General features: G+C 31.8%; 2 protein-coding genes across 8 annotated transcripts in view; both read left to right on the forward strand.

Annotated features, from left to right (window-relative positions):
- The first annotated feature begins 390 nt into the window (after positions 1-390).
- Spin (lysolipid transporter protein spinster) lies at positions 391-6,990 on the forward strand. Of its 3 annotated transcripts, none has more exons than XM_072000679.1 (10): positions 391-554; positions 620-926; positions 1,032-1,228; positions 1,323-1,474; positions 1,561-1,764; positions 1,827-1,961; positions 2,044-2,305; positions 2,389-2,487; positions 2,617-2,836; positions 3,347-3,973. In XM_072000679.1, exons 2-10 carry the CDS (start codon positions 716-718, stop codon positions 3,454-3,456), a joined length of 1,590 nt encoding a protein of 529 aa, XP_071856780.1. In that variant the 5' UTR covers positions 391-554; positions 620-715; the 3' UTR covers positions 3,457-3,973. The 3 variants fall into 3 exon arrangements, with proteins under 3 accessions (XP_071856780.1, XP_071856782.1, XP_071856781.1); XM_072000681.1 differs by lacking the exon at positions 3,347-3,973 and adding exons at positions 4,579-4,673; positions 6,004-6,990 and having other exon boundaries at positions 393-926; XM_072000680.1 differs by lacking the exon at positions 3,347-3,973 and adding an exon at positions 6,004-6,990 and having other exon boundaries at positions 395-926.
- Positions 6,991-7,291: 301 nt separating this feature from the next.
- The window catches only part of Dh44-r1 (Diuretic hormone 44 receptor 1), a 76,322-nt gene continuing 66,178 nt past the window's right edge, over positions 7,292-17,435 (forward strand). For 3 of the 5 annotated variants that reach the window (XM_072000682.1, XM_072000683.1, XM_072000684.1), the window contains exon 1: positions 7,294-8,040. Coding sequence is in view for 1 of the 5 variants with exons in the window: in XM_072000687.1 (XP_071856788.1) it covers positions 7,935-8,040 (106 nt within the window). In the remaining 4 variants the exon portion in view is untranslated. Of the gene's footprint in view, positions 8,041-17,435 lie in introns of all 5 variants that reach the window. The other 2 variants (XM_072000685.1, XM_072000687.1) reach the window with 2 other exon arrangements.

Below are 17,435 nucleotides of genomic sequence, written 5' to 3' on the forward strand. Positions count from 1 at the left end.
ATCTCACACATGTAAGTATGCATATCGCTGCATAAGAAATGAAAGTTGCAGGTTGCAGGTTAGTAAACACTAACACTTTGAATGTATATCAGTTTTTTATATATGAAAGGAATATTGAAATATTACGAACAAAGTCAAGAATATAAGTAAAAGCGATTTGAATATTATTAAACAACAATAAAAATATTTGAATATCGTTTAACTACTTTAGAATATTTTTGCATTTTTCCTTATTAAGCATAAATTATATTCTTAAGATAAAATTAAATGTCAAAATAAAGATATTGCGAACGAAAAGGATTTATTTTAATTCCGTATAAATATATCTATATAATTCTATATAAAATATGATGTATGTAAGTACTATCGAGAAATTATAATGAAATGTTGGATTTTAATAGTTGTCAGACTTGCACATACATACATATTGTGGCACAGACACGAATTGTGATATGATATTGTCATGCATCTTATTTAACTGTAGAACGTAATTTAAACGTACATTATATAAATCATTGTTGTTAGCTTCACAGATAAGTGGCAGAAATGTGTTCGTACGTTGGTAATAATATTTCAGTATGTGAAATTTCATTGTATCGTAAAACGAAATCTGCTTAAGGTTATGCTACGATACAAGAGGGTTAAAATATTTTTATAAGCAATTAAATTTGTATCACTGTAAATAATAATTGCACCGATACAAATTTTTCGAATCATGGTTGATGAAGCAGTCACTCCAAATGTGTCGACGTACGAGTATCGTATGGTGAATGCCGAAAATGCTCACAATACCTCTAGAGAAAGACGAATAAAAAAAAGAGTAATGTTTCCGGAAATGAGAATGATCAGTAGGATCGACTGGATTACAGTCGGTGTACTGTGTTTCGTTAATTTAATAAACTACATGGATCGTTTTACGGTCGCTGGTGTGTATTTCGTTATAATATCTTAAAGGTTATGGTCATGCTTCAAAAAGTTGTATTGTACAAAGGTAATAAAAATTTATGTAAAGTCTGTTTTCAACGTTGCAGGAGTACTAACAGAGATAAAACATGATTTTAAAATCACCAATGATAAATCTGGGTTACTTCAAACCGCATTTATTTTAAGTTATATGGTGTTTGCACCCTTATTTGGGTATTTGGGAGACCGTTACAATAGGAAGGTTATTATGAGTAGTGGCGTATTTCTCTGGTGTTTAACAACATTTATTGGATCCTATATGAAGGTAATGTTAGGAATGTTATCAACAAAAATCAAAGAACTAATAATTTAATTAAAAAAACAATCCTTATACTATATAAAATAAAATTATATTTCAGACATTTGGATGGTTTCTTTTATTCAGGGCACTTGTTGGAATAGGAGAAGCCAGTTACTCTACAATTGCTCCAACAATAATTAGTGATTTATTTGTAAAAGATGTGCGTTCTAAAATGCTCGCATTATTTTATTTTGCAATTCCTGTTGGAAGGTAAATTCAAATTTTATTACCAAAGAAATAAAGAAAGATAATTTTAATGTACTTAATGTTAATTTTAAAGATAATTTAATTTCTAGTGGTCTAGGATATATAATAGGTGGTGAGGCAGCAAGAGCCACTGGTGCTTGGCAATGGGGTTTACGCATTACTCCATTATTAGGTGTAATAGCAATTATTTTATTGCTTGCAGTAGTAAGAGATCCTATTAGAGGAGAGAGAGAAGGTGGAGTTCACTTGTCAAACACTGCGTGGTCAAATGATATCAAGGCACTATTGAAAAAGTAAATATTAAAGCAAATATATAATCTGTGTTTTATATTGCTATTACTTTTTTATCTTCTAGTCGAAGTTTTATGCTTTCTACTGCTGGATTCACATGTGTAGCATTTGTTGCTGGTGCATTAGCTTGGTGGGCTCCAACATTTTTACAATTAGGATTTGCATTGCATCCTAATGGGCATAATGTTGATCCAGATGAGTGTGTTTCTATTTTGTTTCTTATTTATTTAAGCTATTCTATTTGCAGAAATTATAGCTTCTAATTACTTTAACTATTTCAGTGTTGCATACAAATTTGGATTAATAGGAATGGTAGCTGGTTTAATAGGAGTGCCACTGGGTTCACTTTTAGCTCAAAAATTAAGAGTACGGTGGCAGCAAACTGATCCTCTGATATGTGCTATAGGACTTTTAATTAGTGTACCATTACTGTTCTTCGCGACTATAACTGCTAATACAGACTCTGTCGCATGTTATATACTCATATTCTTTGGACAATTATCGTTAAACTTAAATTGGTCTATTGTAGCAGATATATTATTGGTACGGTCCTTTTATTTTTACGTTCTATGTATTTTGTAAATTAAATTCACTTTTCCAGTGATTGTTCTTTTGAAATCTTATAGTATGTAGTAATACCAACAAGAAGATCTACAGCAGAAGCTTTCCAGATACTTATTGCACATGCCTTTGGAGATGCCGGAAGTCCTTACCTTATTGGTTTGGTAAATATCTGTGCAAGTTTAAATAAATCGAGAATATATATTAAATTTTTATTTTATTAAATTATACATTTCATATTTGTTTATCTCACTATATTGTTAATTTTTGGCACATTTATTGATTGATTTCAGTTATCAGAAGGACTGAAAACAGTTCTTCTTTCAGACTTGAGTATAGACGGTCAAGTAAAAGACATAACAGACCAAGCTGACAATGCACTTCTTGAATTTCGCAGTTTGCAGTACGCTTTGTTTCTTACAATGTTTGTGGCAGTCATTGGCAGCTTATTTTTCTTCCTTACAGCGTTGTACATACAAAAGGACAAAGCTTTAGTCGATCTTATGATCGCAGGTAAGTGAAACAGCGTTCATATATCTAAAATGAAAACGAAATTCTGTCTTAGCACCATATTTGCATGTCCGTATGAAAATTGCTACTAATCAGCTTTACGTATGATGTACACATACATACATATACACAAGTCGGTACAAGTTTTATGATTTTTTTTTAAAGTTTTTCATTGTCTTGTTTTGGGAGCATCTTTTGCAAGAATAATATGGACATTTTCAACCAAAAAATAATGCACTATTGCTTGTAGTATATTATTTGCAAGATTTATGAATTATTCATGAAATAAATTACTAATTGCTAATAATTTTTTAATACCAAGTAATAAGATTAAAGGCATATTTTTTATTACCCATTGATTCACATTCTATAGAGGAAAACGTTGCGTGAAGTTAAAATATTGTTTCTACTAAGAGCTGTTATTAAAAATTGTATCAGTCCTTTAAATTACGAGTAAATATAGAAAGAAAGTAATAATCTAGATATGATTAAAATGTAATTATTTTTGCACAGTGCATGAATTGTTCTCACGCTTGGAGTTAAATGGACAGTTTTTGAGAAAAAAAGTAAGAAAATGTTATAACTTCATCTTTTTTAACACGTTAAGCGCCCAACATTGTTAAACGCAATATAATTATGAAACTTGTCGTACATCTTACTATAAAAATATGTCCAAGATGTTTATCTACTTAATATTTTTGAAACTAAGTTGCTGTATAGTTTAAGAAAATGAAGGGAAATAGTACGAAGTTATCTTTTTGTTCTATAACTGTTCTTTTCAAGGAATAAAAGGCGCTTAACTTGTTAAAGTTGATAGTTTTTTCAAATAAATGTTTTTTGAAAGTATCGAACTTATGGATTTATTTTCATCAGAAGGTGACTGTTACAGGTGATTGTTAAATCACCAATAAAAAAAGCACATTTTCCTCTTTTCTTTATTTACTTTGATTACTAATACCATGGCACTTAATATGTTAAAAGACATTGTTATCATCTTCATTTATATAGTACCATAAATAAATAAATATAATTTTGTTTTTGTTTAAAAATATTTTTCTAAAATAATCATGTAAGGTACATTACTAAATTCAAAACGTGTTGAATATTACTAAAGGGATTTACTATTTAAGGTAACGTAAATTTATCCTATATGTTTTTATATTTTTAACATTTTAGTTCTTATATTTTATGTTTTGTTGTTTTATAATAAATTGTGAATAATAAATAGTAAATCCTATATTAGAAAAATTAATATAATATTCTTAGTGATGCACTCCGAAATACTTCGAATCACTTCGAATACATATATACGTGTAGCGAAGAATTCAAGTTATTTCGAACATGATTTTATGCTTTAAATTCTTAAAGGAATCATGATACGTTTTGTATTTTAACATATTTTCACAATTTGTTAGGGATTGAATCCTTGAAGTATCTATCAGTAAGTTGAAATTTATTTCATAAAGTTTCTATCTTATTTTATGTTCTAAAATTTCTAAGATTTATTGAAACTTTAAACATTCCACATTTATAAAGCTTTAAGATTTAATATTTATTATGATTTTCAAGAGTTTTAAGAATTTAATTATGTTCGAAGTGATTCGAATTTCCAGGATATTAAGAAATTTCGAATCGCCTCAAAATTGTGAAACGCCTCAAATGCCTATCACTAAATATTTTAACAGGTCTAACGTGAAATCAATATGAAGTTAATTTTATATAATATGGATACATCTTTCTTGCAGACAAGTATCTAGATTCTAAGAATAATGGGCAAGCTGAATCAACATATTTATAAATGGCATCATTGGGCCTTTCCTGATAGAGTGCTGTAAATCTGGTACATAATTTATTTTCATGATTTCAAATTCTTTTCATTTGATACGATAATCAGTTTATTACGTTCAAAAATTGTTACAATCTGTTATTTGAAAAAGTTAAATTATAAATTTTATTTGCTATATTTAAATGATGAATAACAATAAATTCAAAAAATATTGTAACTATTAAAATCAATTATTTTTTTTTTAGATATTACAAATCAATCTTATAGTAATCTAGTTTAAATTAATTATATCTTACATTTTCAATGGCCATTTGTATTTTGATTTAGATCATTAATTAAATAGAAAAATTTGATTAATGTTGAACATTGAAATTGATTATCGAACTTATCTTCTCATTTATATTAATTTTTGTAAGTCATAATTCTCTGACATTTTTCAATTATTTTGCTTAATTTTATTTCGACAAGGACTCCACTCTTAACTATCTATTTTTATTTTAATTCTGTCATTGGTCTTTTATTTATGTTATATTTATGCTTTATGATATATTCATGCTTTAACAATTATTGGGAAATGTATGGATTTAACATTATAATGTGTGCATTACATAAAAACTGATGAAGCTTGCCTGCTAAGAAAAGTTATTTTACAGTATATTGCATAATCAGATATGTATAAATGCGTCTTGTTATTTTTGCATGATAAACGGTTGCATGTAAGGTGCTGCTGGCAGTACCACTTGGTATCTAACATACTAACACATATTGTTGTTTGTGTAATCATAATCATTAGATTATTACGTATCATTTCGAGTTTAAATTATTATATCAAAATTTTACGTCAAATTCCATACTAATTAGAATTTATTGTTATTTGAAGAAGGATAAGGCAAATTTTCATTGAATTTTATATCAAATATGTTTCAGATTCTAACATAAAAATATATAAATAAATATTAAAATAAATATCTAGAAATAACATTGAAAATATCTCGGTTTTATATTTGGCTTTAAGTTTTATTTCAAGATGTATCTGTGTTTGAAACATTCTGATATTTGATGTTCGATTGAATTTATGGTTGGCCTTATATTTTCTCTAGTTATATTTAATGGATTACTTCGTTTGTTTTGCAATAATAAATAAGTAACAGTCACAAAGTATTATCTGTAGCTTTTATAAAACTAGAATAGATTAAAGCAACTATTTTTGTTCTGAAATTATTATACTAAACAATGTTACACATGTTATTGTAAATTAGCTTAGGGATAAAAATGAACTTTGAAATACATTAAGATGATGTTAATAATATGATATTGTCAACTTTGAAGGAAAAAGGGATTACTTATTGTTAATACATATTTTCACAAACATATTTTGTTCTAGGTGCAAATACTTCAGATTCAATGTACATATGTAATGATGAAGTTGAAAATGAGACACAAGATGATACGCAAAAACCGTGATGGTGAATGTTTTAAATATTTTCAGATTTATTGACTACAAGTAAATTATGTAATTTGACATTCAAGTGTAACCATCGCAGCAACGAATATTTATTAAGTAGGGAGAAGTGTTCATTTGATCCAGAATGAGCAATTATTATATTATGACCCAACTGATGCAATGATAAAATGTTTTGAATACAGAACCTATATACCAGAAAAAATTTTTATGAATTACATTAGTTTGTACTTATACTCAGAGAGGCAGTTATGTTAATAATGTACAAAAATATTAAGCTTGGCGAAGATTATATTTAAATAGATTAAAAGTTATTTAACATATATATGTATTATAGTAATTTTGCATATTATATTTTTATAGTAACTTTCATCTAACACAGAAAATACAATATTCTTGTGTGGTATGTAAAATAAATATTTATCGGTCGCGTCCTGTAACAAAATTGACATTTTTTTATTAAACATCTTTGTATTTGAAAAAATTAGTAACTCTATTCTTACTAAATGTTAATAATCTCACAATTTACGTGCCTTACATGCACTCGAAATATGTCTAATAAAATTGTTCAATTTAAATAATTCTTGTAGGGAAAGATATAATAAAATATATTGCGATAAGACATCTCTAAATAAATTATTTGATTAATATAATTTACTTAGTTTCAAAGTAAAATATATGTGAAATTATATTTAGAAATGATAATAGTATTTATTTTTTATTTTTAAAAATTGAAATAAAATAAAATATATCTTATTAAACAGTTACTTTAGTATGTAAGATCATAAATAATACTTTTATAATTCCCTCTCTATTTAATCATATATTTTTATGTATATTACATGTAATACTTTAATCTTTTTCGTTGTAATGACTATTTAAAAAATATAAAATATCCATTTTGTAATACTTTGTACATGAATTTTATTTATAAGTTCATTTAGTTATTAAAAAATTACTTCAGACTATGATCTCAAAAGAAATCGTTCTCCAGGTATTACCTTAAACTAACTACGACTTCAATAATCATAATTTCATTTTGAATAATGCAATACAATTAAAGCTCTTTGAAAAGCAATTGCATTACGATTTTTTAGAACGATTTTATCGCGAAAACAAAGTAGAGACTGTTGACAGTGTTAATATTTGGCAAAGATAAGCCATTCGTTGGAACCTCCTCTTGACAATGTAAAGTATGCATAACTAGTGTATGGAGCGTTATTACCATCGTAATGTCTGTAAGCCTTAAAATTTTCAGAAGGAAGAAAATCTCTTCTTAATTTTCAAGCAACTGTGAATATAAAGGATTAAAATAATTTTGTAAAAAGAATTTGGCAACGCATAAAAGATCGCGTGGCATTTTAGAATCTGTTGCATAGTTCGATCACTATAGAACAAAATGTCAAAATTTATTAGGGCGCCACTATCGACGCATCGGAAATTTTGAAAGTATACCAATCAAAATAGTAGAATTATTTCGCAGCACGTGTATCGTTCGAGGGGATTTAGTGTTTCTTGAACAATGTTACGGACGAACTGTGTTTCAGAATTTATGCATCGAATCCTCCAAGACAGGAAAAGTTCTAAATAAAGATTAAAGGTCGTAGTAGTTTCTGGAAATATAACGCAGTCCGGTATTACTTGTGGATAACGTGTATTAGTGTACAGTGTACGGAGGAGAACGCGGGAGAAGCTGATTGGCAGATTACGTTTCATAAGCGACTGGAATAGTCGGTCAATCAAGATCGGCAATTTTCAAATTTTGTCGGCGGCTTCAGTGGAAATTGCTTACCGGCACAGAAAGGGTCGAGACGATTTCGCAGAAAGTGTCGCGAAATTGCTTAATATCGTTAATGTTGATCGTCGCGGAGATAGATCTTTCGAAGGACATTATCAAAGAACATCCAATTGTTGTTTTCAGAAGAAAATCACCAGATTTACGTATACTTCGTTTGAAAGGTATGATGTCAATTTCGTTTTCTTATCTTTTTTGAAATTAATTTTTTTGGCAGTTTGGCTCGTAATATGTGTGCATAATGCGATTGAATCACGCGTATAAAAGGTAATGGCAGTTAATTCAACAATGGTTATGCTCTATAGCAATGATTGTCTTCGAATATTTTAACTTTATTACATTTTTTTCCAAAACATGATGTGATTCGAATAGATTATTTTTAATGACTTTGTACCTTCCAAAATTAGTTTAAGGTTTCGTGTATGACCTTCAGAACACGTCAACAAGTTGAAGGTTAAAACCTTGAATATTTGCGTAAGGAATGCTGACACACAATGCATATATGCTTTCAAGCTTATTCTAGGTGTTATTATCACGTGTTTGTAATTTTGATCTCCCACGTAATTCAGATTGAATATTTTTTACACGAATATTCCCTAAGAGGGATAAATATTTCATAACAAAAATTTCACCCATTAATGAATTTTTGTTTAACGGTTAAGCTTTTTGCTTAGATTACAAGTAATATGGCATCCTACATAGTTGAACTATATCACGTAACTGTATAAAAAGTAGCCAATTTAAATGTAAAATCTGAACGATTCATGCTTGACTTGTAAAGTTCTATAAAATTGATCGTGCCTCGCTTAAACTTTTGCACTCATTTGAACGTTCTATCGTTACGTCTTTAAGATTCCAGCTCATTACCTTCCGAGAACGAGGTGAAACTCGTACCCCATAAATCGAAAGTCTTCGAGCAAAAAGTCCCCTGTAAATTGTCTTCCGTGCTTACCGTGGACGACCGTTAATTCAATTTTGCTGACTGTTTCCTTCGGTGGCGACGAATTCATGTGGAAAATGTCTTCTTTTAATTCGTTCCCTAGCGCCATCCTTTATTCTCTCGTACAAACAAGAACATTTATATTATACTTTCATCATTCGAATAATAATATTATTCCTCGCGTTACGTAGTAATAATAATTACACCTATATTATTTAGCTTTCACGAAACATTAACCTATCAGTTACTTTTAAGACAGGTATCTTTGGATCGAACAGGTTGTTTTCAATTATGTCATATGAAAGTTGTTTAATCATAATCATATACCAACATTAAATGCAGAAAATCAATAAAAGTGTATTTATCATATTTCTCCTTTGCGTTTTCCCCAAGACAGCGATCCAAGGAAACGTTCTATCTGTAACGAACAATTATGAATCATCAACGTCTTGCGTCCCCGGAAACCTATTAAACTATTCCTGGATACCAAATGTCGGTCATCGCTGATATTTGGAACCGCGCACACCTGGAACAATAATTTCCTCTCGGAACCAGACTCATCATCGACAAACGTTGTTTTTTCGATTGTGTATCGGCCTTGTGTACGATTGCCGCGTCGGCAGTTGCCCTTAATTCTAAAATAACACTCGCCACCGCTCTCGAGGCAGGAAGACGGGTCGGTCGGTCGATCTGTTTTTTTATCGCCAGCCTTAAAGTGGCTGCCTACTATCCCGTTTAAACCTTATTCTCCGTTGCTCGGCATTGACGTAGACGGTAAACCATTTCTAGGTCGTGCAAGCTCGAGCGCCTTTTCGCGCGTAATATCACTCGTCCTCTAGCTTGCTGCCACTCGTCGTTTATCTTGCGAAACTTTAACGACTCGTGGCCAACCGCCATACTCTTTCCTCCATTCTTCCCTTTTTACCTTTCTTTTTTTCCATTCCTTCCTTTTCACGTTGCAGCCATAACGGAGACCGTGGCCTGTCGCGCCATAACGCGGGTTATACTACTGGAACTTGGACTTTCGTGCGATAGAATGGGCCTTTTAATGGCGAGGAGAATGATCTTTCCTGGATTAGAAAAGGATACGCGTTTGGTTAGTGGATTGTGTGTTTGGGGAATAGGTGGAGCAGCTTCCTTTTCTAATTGTTAATGGATTTAGCGTGGTGGAGATTGTAGCGTTACTACGGTTGGTTTATTGTCTTACGTACGCTATACGCCGTAAGTATTAGGGCAGCAAGGGCTGACAATATATTTCTTTTTGAAAATCTGCACTCTCTTGCACACGCTAATTTAGTTATATATTATAGACTTCTATTTTATAATTTTATGATTTTGTAGGAAATCGGATAATTAGTTGATTTGTAATCTGTGCGAAAGATGTTACAAATGAAATGTTTTCTTTACGCAATGTCAATGAGATCCATTGGAAGTAGTTTCGTCGAAGCAGTTCCACATTCTTGGGAAGTAATTCCCTTCTTATTGAACTTCTACTTGGATTGCTCGTTATCCAGATGTAACTGAGAACTAATTTAGATGTACTCCGGAAACATAGTCCAATATAGTCCTATGTAGTTCAAACCTGACTCGGTTCAGTTATACCTAATCTAGATCTGATTCATCTTACACAGGTTCAAATGTAACCAACCCGTCTCTATCCGATTCTTGATACGTGCCATTCGAAATTGAATTTATACGGTTATAGCTACGTTATAAACACCTAACATCATTGATCGGAGTTTAACTTTAACGCTACAAATTACTTCATCCTATATATGTATGTACGCTATGTTAGAAGGACCTAATTCTGAGAAGTTAATTAATATTTGATGCGTATATGGTAGATCATTTTGCTTTATATATTCTATGATGCGTAAGGGAATAACTTCGTGATATTGATTAAAGTTCAACTTAAACAGAACAAATTATTTCGTTTTTCATAGATTACAATAGAAGGAGAGATCTTGAAAAATTATTTACATCTATTTGCAACTTTGTTGTTTGTATTTTGCATATTTTGAAGGATACAAGGAACGGTATTCTACAAAGGCAGAAAGAAAAGGTAAAACAGGCGTAGTCTCTTAAAAGAAAGTAAGTTTTTTAAAGGTTCTTTTATTCTCTAGGTTGAAAGAAGAATGAATGGTACTTTCTGAACTTTTGAAAAAAAAAATCCCAACTCCAGTCAATTTAATATGTCATTACCTTTCATTTTCACAAATATCAATAGCGTTCCAGCCGTATCAACATAATTACGCTCCTGGCTTCAACCCCGTTTGAAGTTTCTCTACAAAGTTTCTCCCTTCTTCGATGTTTCTCGGTTCAAACTGTTCATAGTGGTAATGAAGTTACAAACTTTTTTGCAATGGACCTCGGTAGCTATCGATTGGGTAATTCTTCTTCCGAAGGAAACTTTTAAAGAAAATTGTTACCTTTCAGCAGTCACGTCTCTCTATCGAGGAGATCGATGCCCAAAAAGGAACAGATTCGTTCAAATTGATCAACTTATTTAAGTACGAGTCGCGTTGACGTTGAATTCGCACATGTGGACTCGTACGAGTACAAAGTTGAAGTGAAATTGCTTAGATTTCAGTGACTGGAATAATCTGAACGAAGTTTTACAGTTGATCACACCACTCTACACGATGGTTCTTATCTATATCGGTTTATAATAAAAACGGATCCATGGCTGGTCGTAAATTTCAAGTCGATCGTTCGATTTACGGTTTCTTACCGGGTCGTTTCGCGTTGTCGAAGAACGTCGGGATATCGTTGAAACAATAAGGCCAGTGAGCTCTGCTAGGGAGGATAGAAATCTCGAGTTCCCCGATCTCGTTAAAGAAAATGATCCGTTTGTTGGATGTAAGACAATTTCGAAAGAAGTTTTCTTCCCGAGATAGCGGAATTTATCGTTTAAAATTGGTTGAAAATCCCAGTTGCCTTGTTTCCTATAGTATTTACTGTTTGCTGTTGATTTTTGTTTGCTATAAAGCCGATATCTAAATACAGAAATCATGAGGTCGGTGGGATTGATTTTCGCTGTTGGTATGTGATTTCATCGTTTGCATAATTGATATACTTTCGATGCTTGTATCGTGGTTATGTAACGTTAGATTTACGTGTTATTTACGTAGATCGTATATTTGCTGATTTTGATTATTTGGTTTTTATAGAGAATCTACAATGGTAATTATTCTTTTTAGTAACAAATGGGACTATAAAAAATGGTACCTGTGCGTATTTAGAAAAGAGCATGTAAGAAGAAGTAATACTTCGTTGGAGATTTACGAAGATTAATATCAGATAAAACTGAGTTTCGATCATCCTTCCATTCTTTAAGCGTCGTGGGTTTCATAGAAAAGGGTAGATGGAAAAGAGAATTATGTCGAGATAAAGTTTAAATAGTATAAAGTTTAGAGATTATAGAAGTAAGGTTTAAAGGATTGTGTTTCTTAATACAATTTCAGTTCAAAAATAAAGAAAACGGCTTACATGTTTCACGAGATAATAGAAAAATTACAGAAGAAAATTCCAGTGAAACTTAAACAATTGTTTCTTTCAGAAAAGATAATAAATTAGTAACAAGATACATTTGTCTTACATCGTTCGAACACTTATAAATAGTAGACGTTAGGATTAATATTTCTATTTTACGTGAAACGTTTCTAAATCTTACCATTTTTAAACACTTATAACACGAGTACGATAAATGGTTTCCATCTACCTTTAATCAGAAACTTTAGAACATACTAATGGCACTTCTTGCACAGATATAAAAAGGAAGCAGCCAAAGTACAAAAAGAGTTAAAACTCGAGAGCAAAACTGAACGACACCAAAATATATACGATACGTTTTTACCATTTTTATTCCGTGATTTCACCCGCAGAATTATGTCTATGTTTTATGCTATGTTCTTTATGGACTATATTAACAATACAATCAGCTTTAATTAACAGTCACGCGTTAAAGCTTGTAACGGAACCCCTCTATATCGGTACAACAATCCAATGCGTAATAAAGCAATGGGGCAATAAAGCGTAGATCGATCTTTCGAGTTTGTCCAAATCACAGTCTAGTAGAATACCGTAATTCACATACTAAATTACATCGATTAGCTTAATTATTCTCATTTCGTTCGGAAACCTACACGGGACTGGCGAATCGTAGATTAGTATTTGTGTTGTTTGACATTGATTTAGGACACTTCCATTGTGCTTATCAGATACTATCTGCACTATCAAATATCTGGAATAGCTCTGGCGCTTTCATTTATACGTTATTTTTATTTAACATTATTGTTTACTATTTTTATATTTGAAGATGCTGTATGACTAAAAATGGACAAATTTAAAGCAGTTAAAAGTAGAAGATAATGGAAAGACGTAACTGATGAAGACTTTGTAGAAGTCAAATATAATTATATTACATTTATATATAGCTAATATTATAGTTATTGTATAGTTAATATAACTATTTCAGTTATATTATAGTTTAGGCTATGTTCCGATATTTTACGAGGAAAATGTCCTTTTCTTGGCAGAAGAACGAAACCGCAGCATCCGTAAGACGTTTTTCTCCCGTTTCGATGGAAGTAGAGTCGTGATATGTTCGTTTCTTTATTTGTAAAAGCGGCATAAAATACGAATAAGATGTATTGGACTTTAACGGATTGTTTCTGATAGAGTGGAAACATTTTAAAGGGCAGCAATACGAAACATATAATCGTTAACGGCGCAAGTAAAAGTTACGCGTGAGTTATCGAGCGTTTAAATATTCTACGCGTTTAGAAAACAGCGATGCGATAAATTTAAAAGCGGGCATTTTCCTTGAGAAAGTTTCCTTTTGCACTAAATTTTATGTTAATTGAGCTTTCGTGCATAATCGAACGGCATTATTAACGATCAGTAAAGGTTAAAAAATACAAAGAATGCATGTGATAATCGCAAGAAATGCGACGAAAGAGGGGAGAGAGAACATTCTATTTCTTCGCATGAATATTTATGACATCGATTATTACTATATGCAAAACTTCACCAGCATGTAAAGTAATGCTAATCGCAGTAAATGAGGTTTAAACAACAACATACGCACCGAAATGTTAATATCAGGTCACGTAACTTGTGTAACAACGATAGCAACACGGTACGAAAGTATCGGCATGATCAACCAACTAACGAGATCATTTGCAATCACGAATGTAATTTCACGCCCTTTATTCGCGTACATCGAAACACCAAGCCTTCGTTTGAAGATTTTGATACTTTCATTTACCTCGTACACTTTCATATACATTTGGCTATTTTGGTCGAGTGGCCGATATTTTTGGGTATCTTATCATATCTAAGTATCTATGCAATAGCTCTTCATGTTATGTGCGTGACAGTGAATTATGTTTAACTTTGTCTGACGCATAATAGAATTGTCGCACTTACAGCCTTGAAGAAGAAAATAACTGAGAAATCTTTTTTGATTATGTTTCTTGATAGAAATGAATTCAAATTTATTCAAACACAATACAATTGTGAGAATATAATGGAGAAATATTTTTGTTGTAAGTTGTAATTTTTGTCAGATTTATTCTCAACCTTGTACTATAGATGCATGCAAATAATATTCATGTATGTGTCTGTTCGAGCGTAAAATAAAGTAGTGAATTTATTATTACAAGAGCATACAAAATTTGCTGTTTAATTATTCTAAGAACGCTACATTCTGTAAAATATTTTCTACGTAGAAACATTTTTCAAAAGTAGATACACATTTAGCTTTTGTCTTCTGCATGGTTTCTACATTTCTTTCTGAGGTAGTACGTGTCCGATATTTATTACAGACCCATAAATCTGTCGGTAGAAAGTAACTTACGAAGTATCTTCGTCCTAAATTCAAAAGAACTCGGGAGAATTACGAGAATAAGCGATAGAATCAAAATTAAAGTTTAGCGAGAAGCTAAAGATTAAATTGGTAAATTAAAATTCATTTCTCGATTAAGAATCAGTTGCAACGATAAAACAAATTTTAATACGTACGTATAATTTATAATAGCTACCAGTTATTCTCGTAATTGAATAAAAATTCTAACGTGAATAAGTAACTTTATATGAATTTAATTTGAAGCTTGTTGCGTGCAGCTATGTTAAATAGTTATTTCAAGTATGTACGCGTAGGCTGTTACGTTTCGCAAGCGCATTACCTTGGACCGACGCGCGTTCCTTTTGCGGAACGTAAACTCACTCGGCCATTCGGAGAAAGTATGTGCACTCAGAAGCTTCATTTTCCTTTGGAAAGCTCGCCGCGCGTTATTCTAGAAACTCTAAAACCACTAAAACGATAATTAATTAATACGCTGGAAATCTCGGTAAATTAGCACCAAGTATCGGAATTAAGCAAACCTTAGCCAACATAATAAATGACTCACTGCGTCCTCTAAAAATGATGAGACTAAACCGAGAATTTCAACCGAGTTGCTAATCACCCATTGTAATGGTCGATCCCGCTGCAAACACATTAACACTTTGACTGCCACGTTGGTCATATATGACATCATTGGTCATTGGTCATTGGTGACCGGAACGCTTCAACTTCTTACAATTGTAAAAATTGAATGAAAGTTAGGGCATTTTGAATATAACCGATCAATGGAAGATACTTTGAAATAAAAAGTGCCCCATTGAACAATTGAACATTTTTATTAGAACATCAATAAAAAAAAAAAAAAAAAATGAGAACAAATCTTGCATCTAACGGTGCACTGTGTTTGCATCCATATCTTTGAGGGGTAATCTATGAATATTATTATAAACACAGCTTAGAAAATAATCGTAAATGCTGCTTTATAATCATATAATTGAAGTTAGAAGTGTGAACATACTTTACTATTATATGTAAAATGTGCAAATACTGTTTACTAGTATCTTCTACACGTTTGAACAATATATTCTGGACGTTTTGCTTACGACGAAACAGCGAATGCGAATGGTTTGTTGAAATAAACGAAGCCTTGTTATAATATGTCGCTATCAACTGTTAGCAAGGCGTCACAGTAGTCATCCGTGACCACCAATAAGATAAACGGTCCATTGGGGAAGAATGTTGTCTTACATCATCAATTTATTATTATTTTGCCATTATATGCTTTGAATAATAAAAATACTCCCGTGGCGTCCTGAGCGACACACGTGATTTTAGTATGGCAGTCAAAGTGTTAAAAGGTGCATCGTTTCTGTTCCGAAGAAAGAGATCCGCAGTTTCTTCGTTAAAAATGAACGACACTGATAGAATAAAAGACAGACGATCGATGCAACGAGTAGTTGGTGCATTGAACATGCATAGAAAGATTAATGTAAAACGGTATGTTAACTAGTGCAACGAAAGATAGAAGAGAAGAGGGAGAAGCGAAAAGGCAAAGAGGGAAGGTGAGAGATGAGGTGGATCAACGAATCTAATTACGCTAAAGTTAGGGCTGTTCACCTTGGAAAGTAGGTGTTGTTACGGGCGTGTCTATCGAATAGTATAATATTTAACCAGAAATTAATTAGTCGGTGTATCTCGATGATTAAGAGGATAGTTTTTGCTAGTTTGACTAAGCTTTTCCAAGCTGCAGTGAAAATTGTGTATTTACATGACAAACGTATGCCTGGGTTTGCTTTTAGTATCGTTTCCTTAATTTTCTCGCTTTTGTGGAAAGCAGCAAAGAGACCGTTCAAACGTATTTTGTCTTGAGTAAAGAAAACGTTACTTCCTCCCTGTTTACCTTCTTGGTCCTTTTAGATAATTATTCCATCCACTTTGGCACGATTAAAACTCGTTAAAGGAATAGGCGGAGGATCGAGCGTGCTGAAAATACGCTGTTATCTGGTTGAAGCAACAATTTTCTTGATAGTAACAGGTAAACAAGATGCTCTTCGTTTAGTCTTCTCGGCACATGATCAATCCGATGCTGCTTCAATTGCACGTTCGAATAACGCGACGAGTCGAGGCAGAAGAAAAGCAAAAGTAAATTTAATAAAATTAAAAGGAATTTCTCTGGTTTTCGGATACGGTATAAACACAGTTTTATTGGATTGAAAATTACTTTGAATCGTTTCTTTTAGTGGAAAAGCAAAAATTTTCGAAGTTTGGTCGTTTGAATGTTCCTTCGTTTAAATTCTCCGTAACCATAAATATTTTCACAAATTTATCCAGTTGGAAACTAACTAGGAGGCATTTCCTTAAGAGTCTGGACGTCCAATTATTTGACCAAGCTTTATAAATGTGCCTGGTAAACTTACCTTTGTTAAGAGCTATGATCCTATTAAAACAATGTAGAAATTACATTCAGAAAACTAGCTGTTAGTGTCCTTGTTTCGAACAAATCCACCATTTGTGGTATAACCATTCTAAGCTTTCGTTTCGAATATTCTAAACATTCGTAATAAATTTGTATATTAGTTTATTTTCTAATCGATTACACTCGATACGCACTGATTTATCTTAGAATTATTGTACACCGTTCATTTCGCGTTTATATGCATTTCGCTTTCGCACACGTCGCTGGCGTATCACGTGCCTATTTTTCACAGGATTTTCACGTGGATCTTGTTTGGAGTTGGCCTTAAGAAAGGCTTTTGTGCAAACAGCAAGCA

Source organism: Bombus fervidus, chromosome 3 (genome assembly GCF_041682495.2).
Source record: "Bombus fervidus isolate BK054 chromosome 3, iyBomFerv1, whole genome shotgun sequence".
In the NCBI taxonomy this organism is placed as follows: Eukaryota; Metazoa; Arthropoda; class Insecta; order Hymenoptera; family Apidae; genus Bombus; species Bombus fervidus.

Bases quoted from the DNA above. Each gene is read 5' to 3' on its own strand.
- Spin (XM_072000679.1), top strand. From the start codon at position 716: ATGGTTGATGAAGCAGTCACTCCAAATGTGTCGACGTACGAGTATCGT. The intron at 1,475-1,560 runs GTAAATTCAAAT...TTTAATTTCTAG, and splicing joins TTTGCAATTCCTGTTGGAAG to TGGTCTAGGATATATAATAG. The intron at 1,962-2,043 runs GTGTGTTTCTAT...TAACTATTTCAG, and splicing joins CATAATGTTGATCCAGATGA to TGTTGCATACAAATTTGGAT.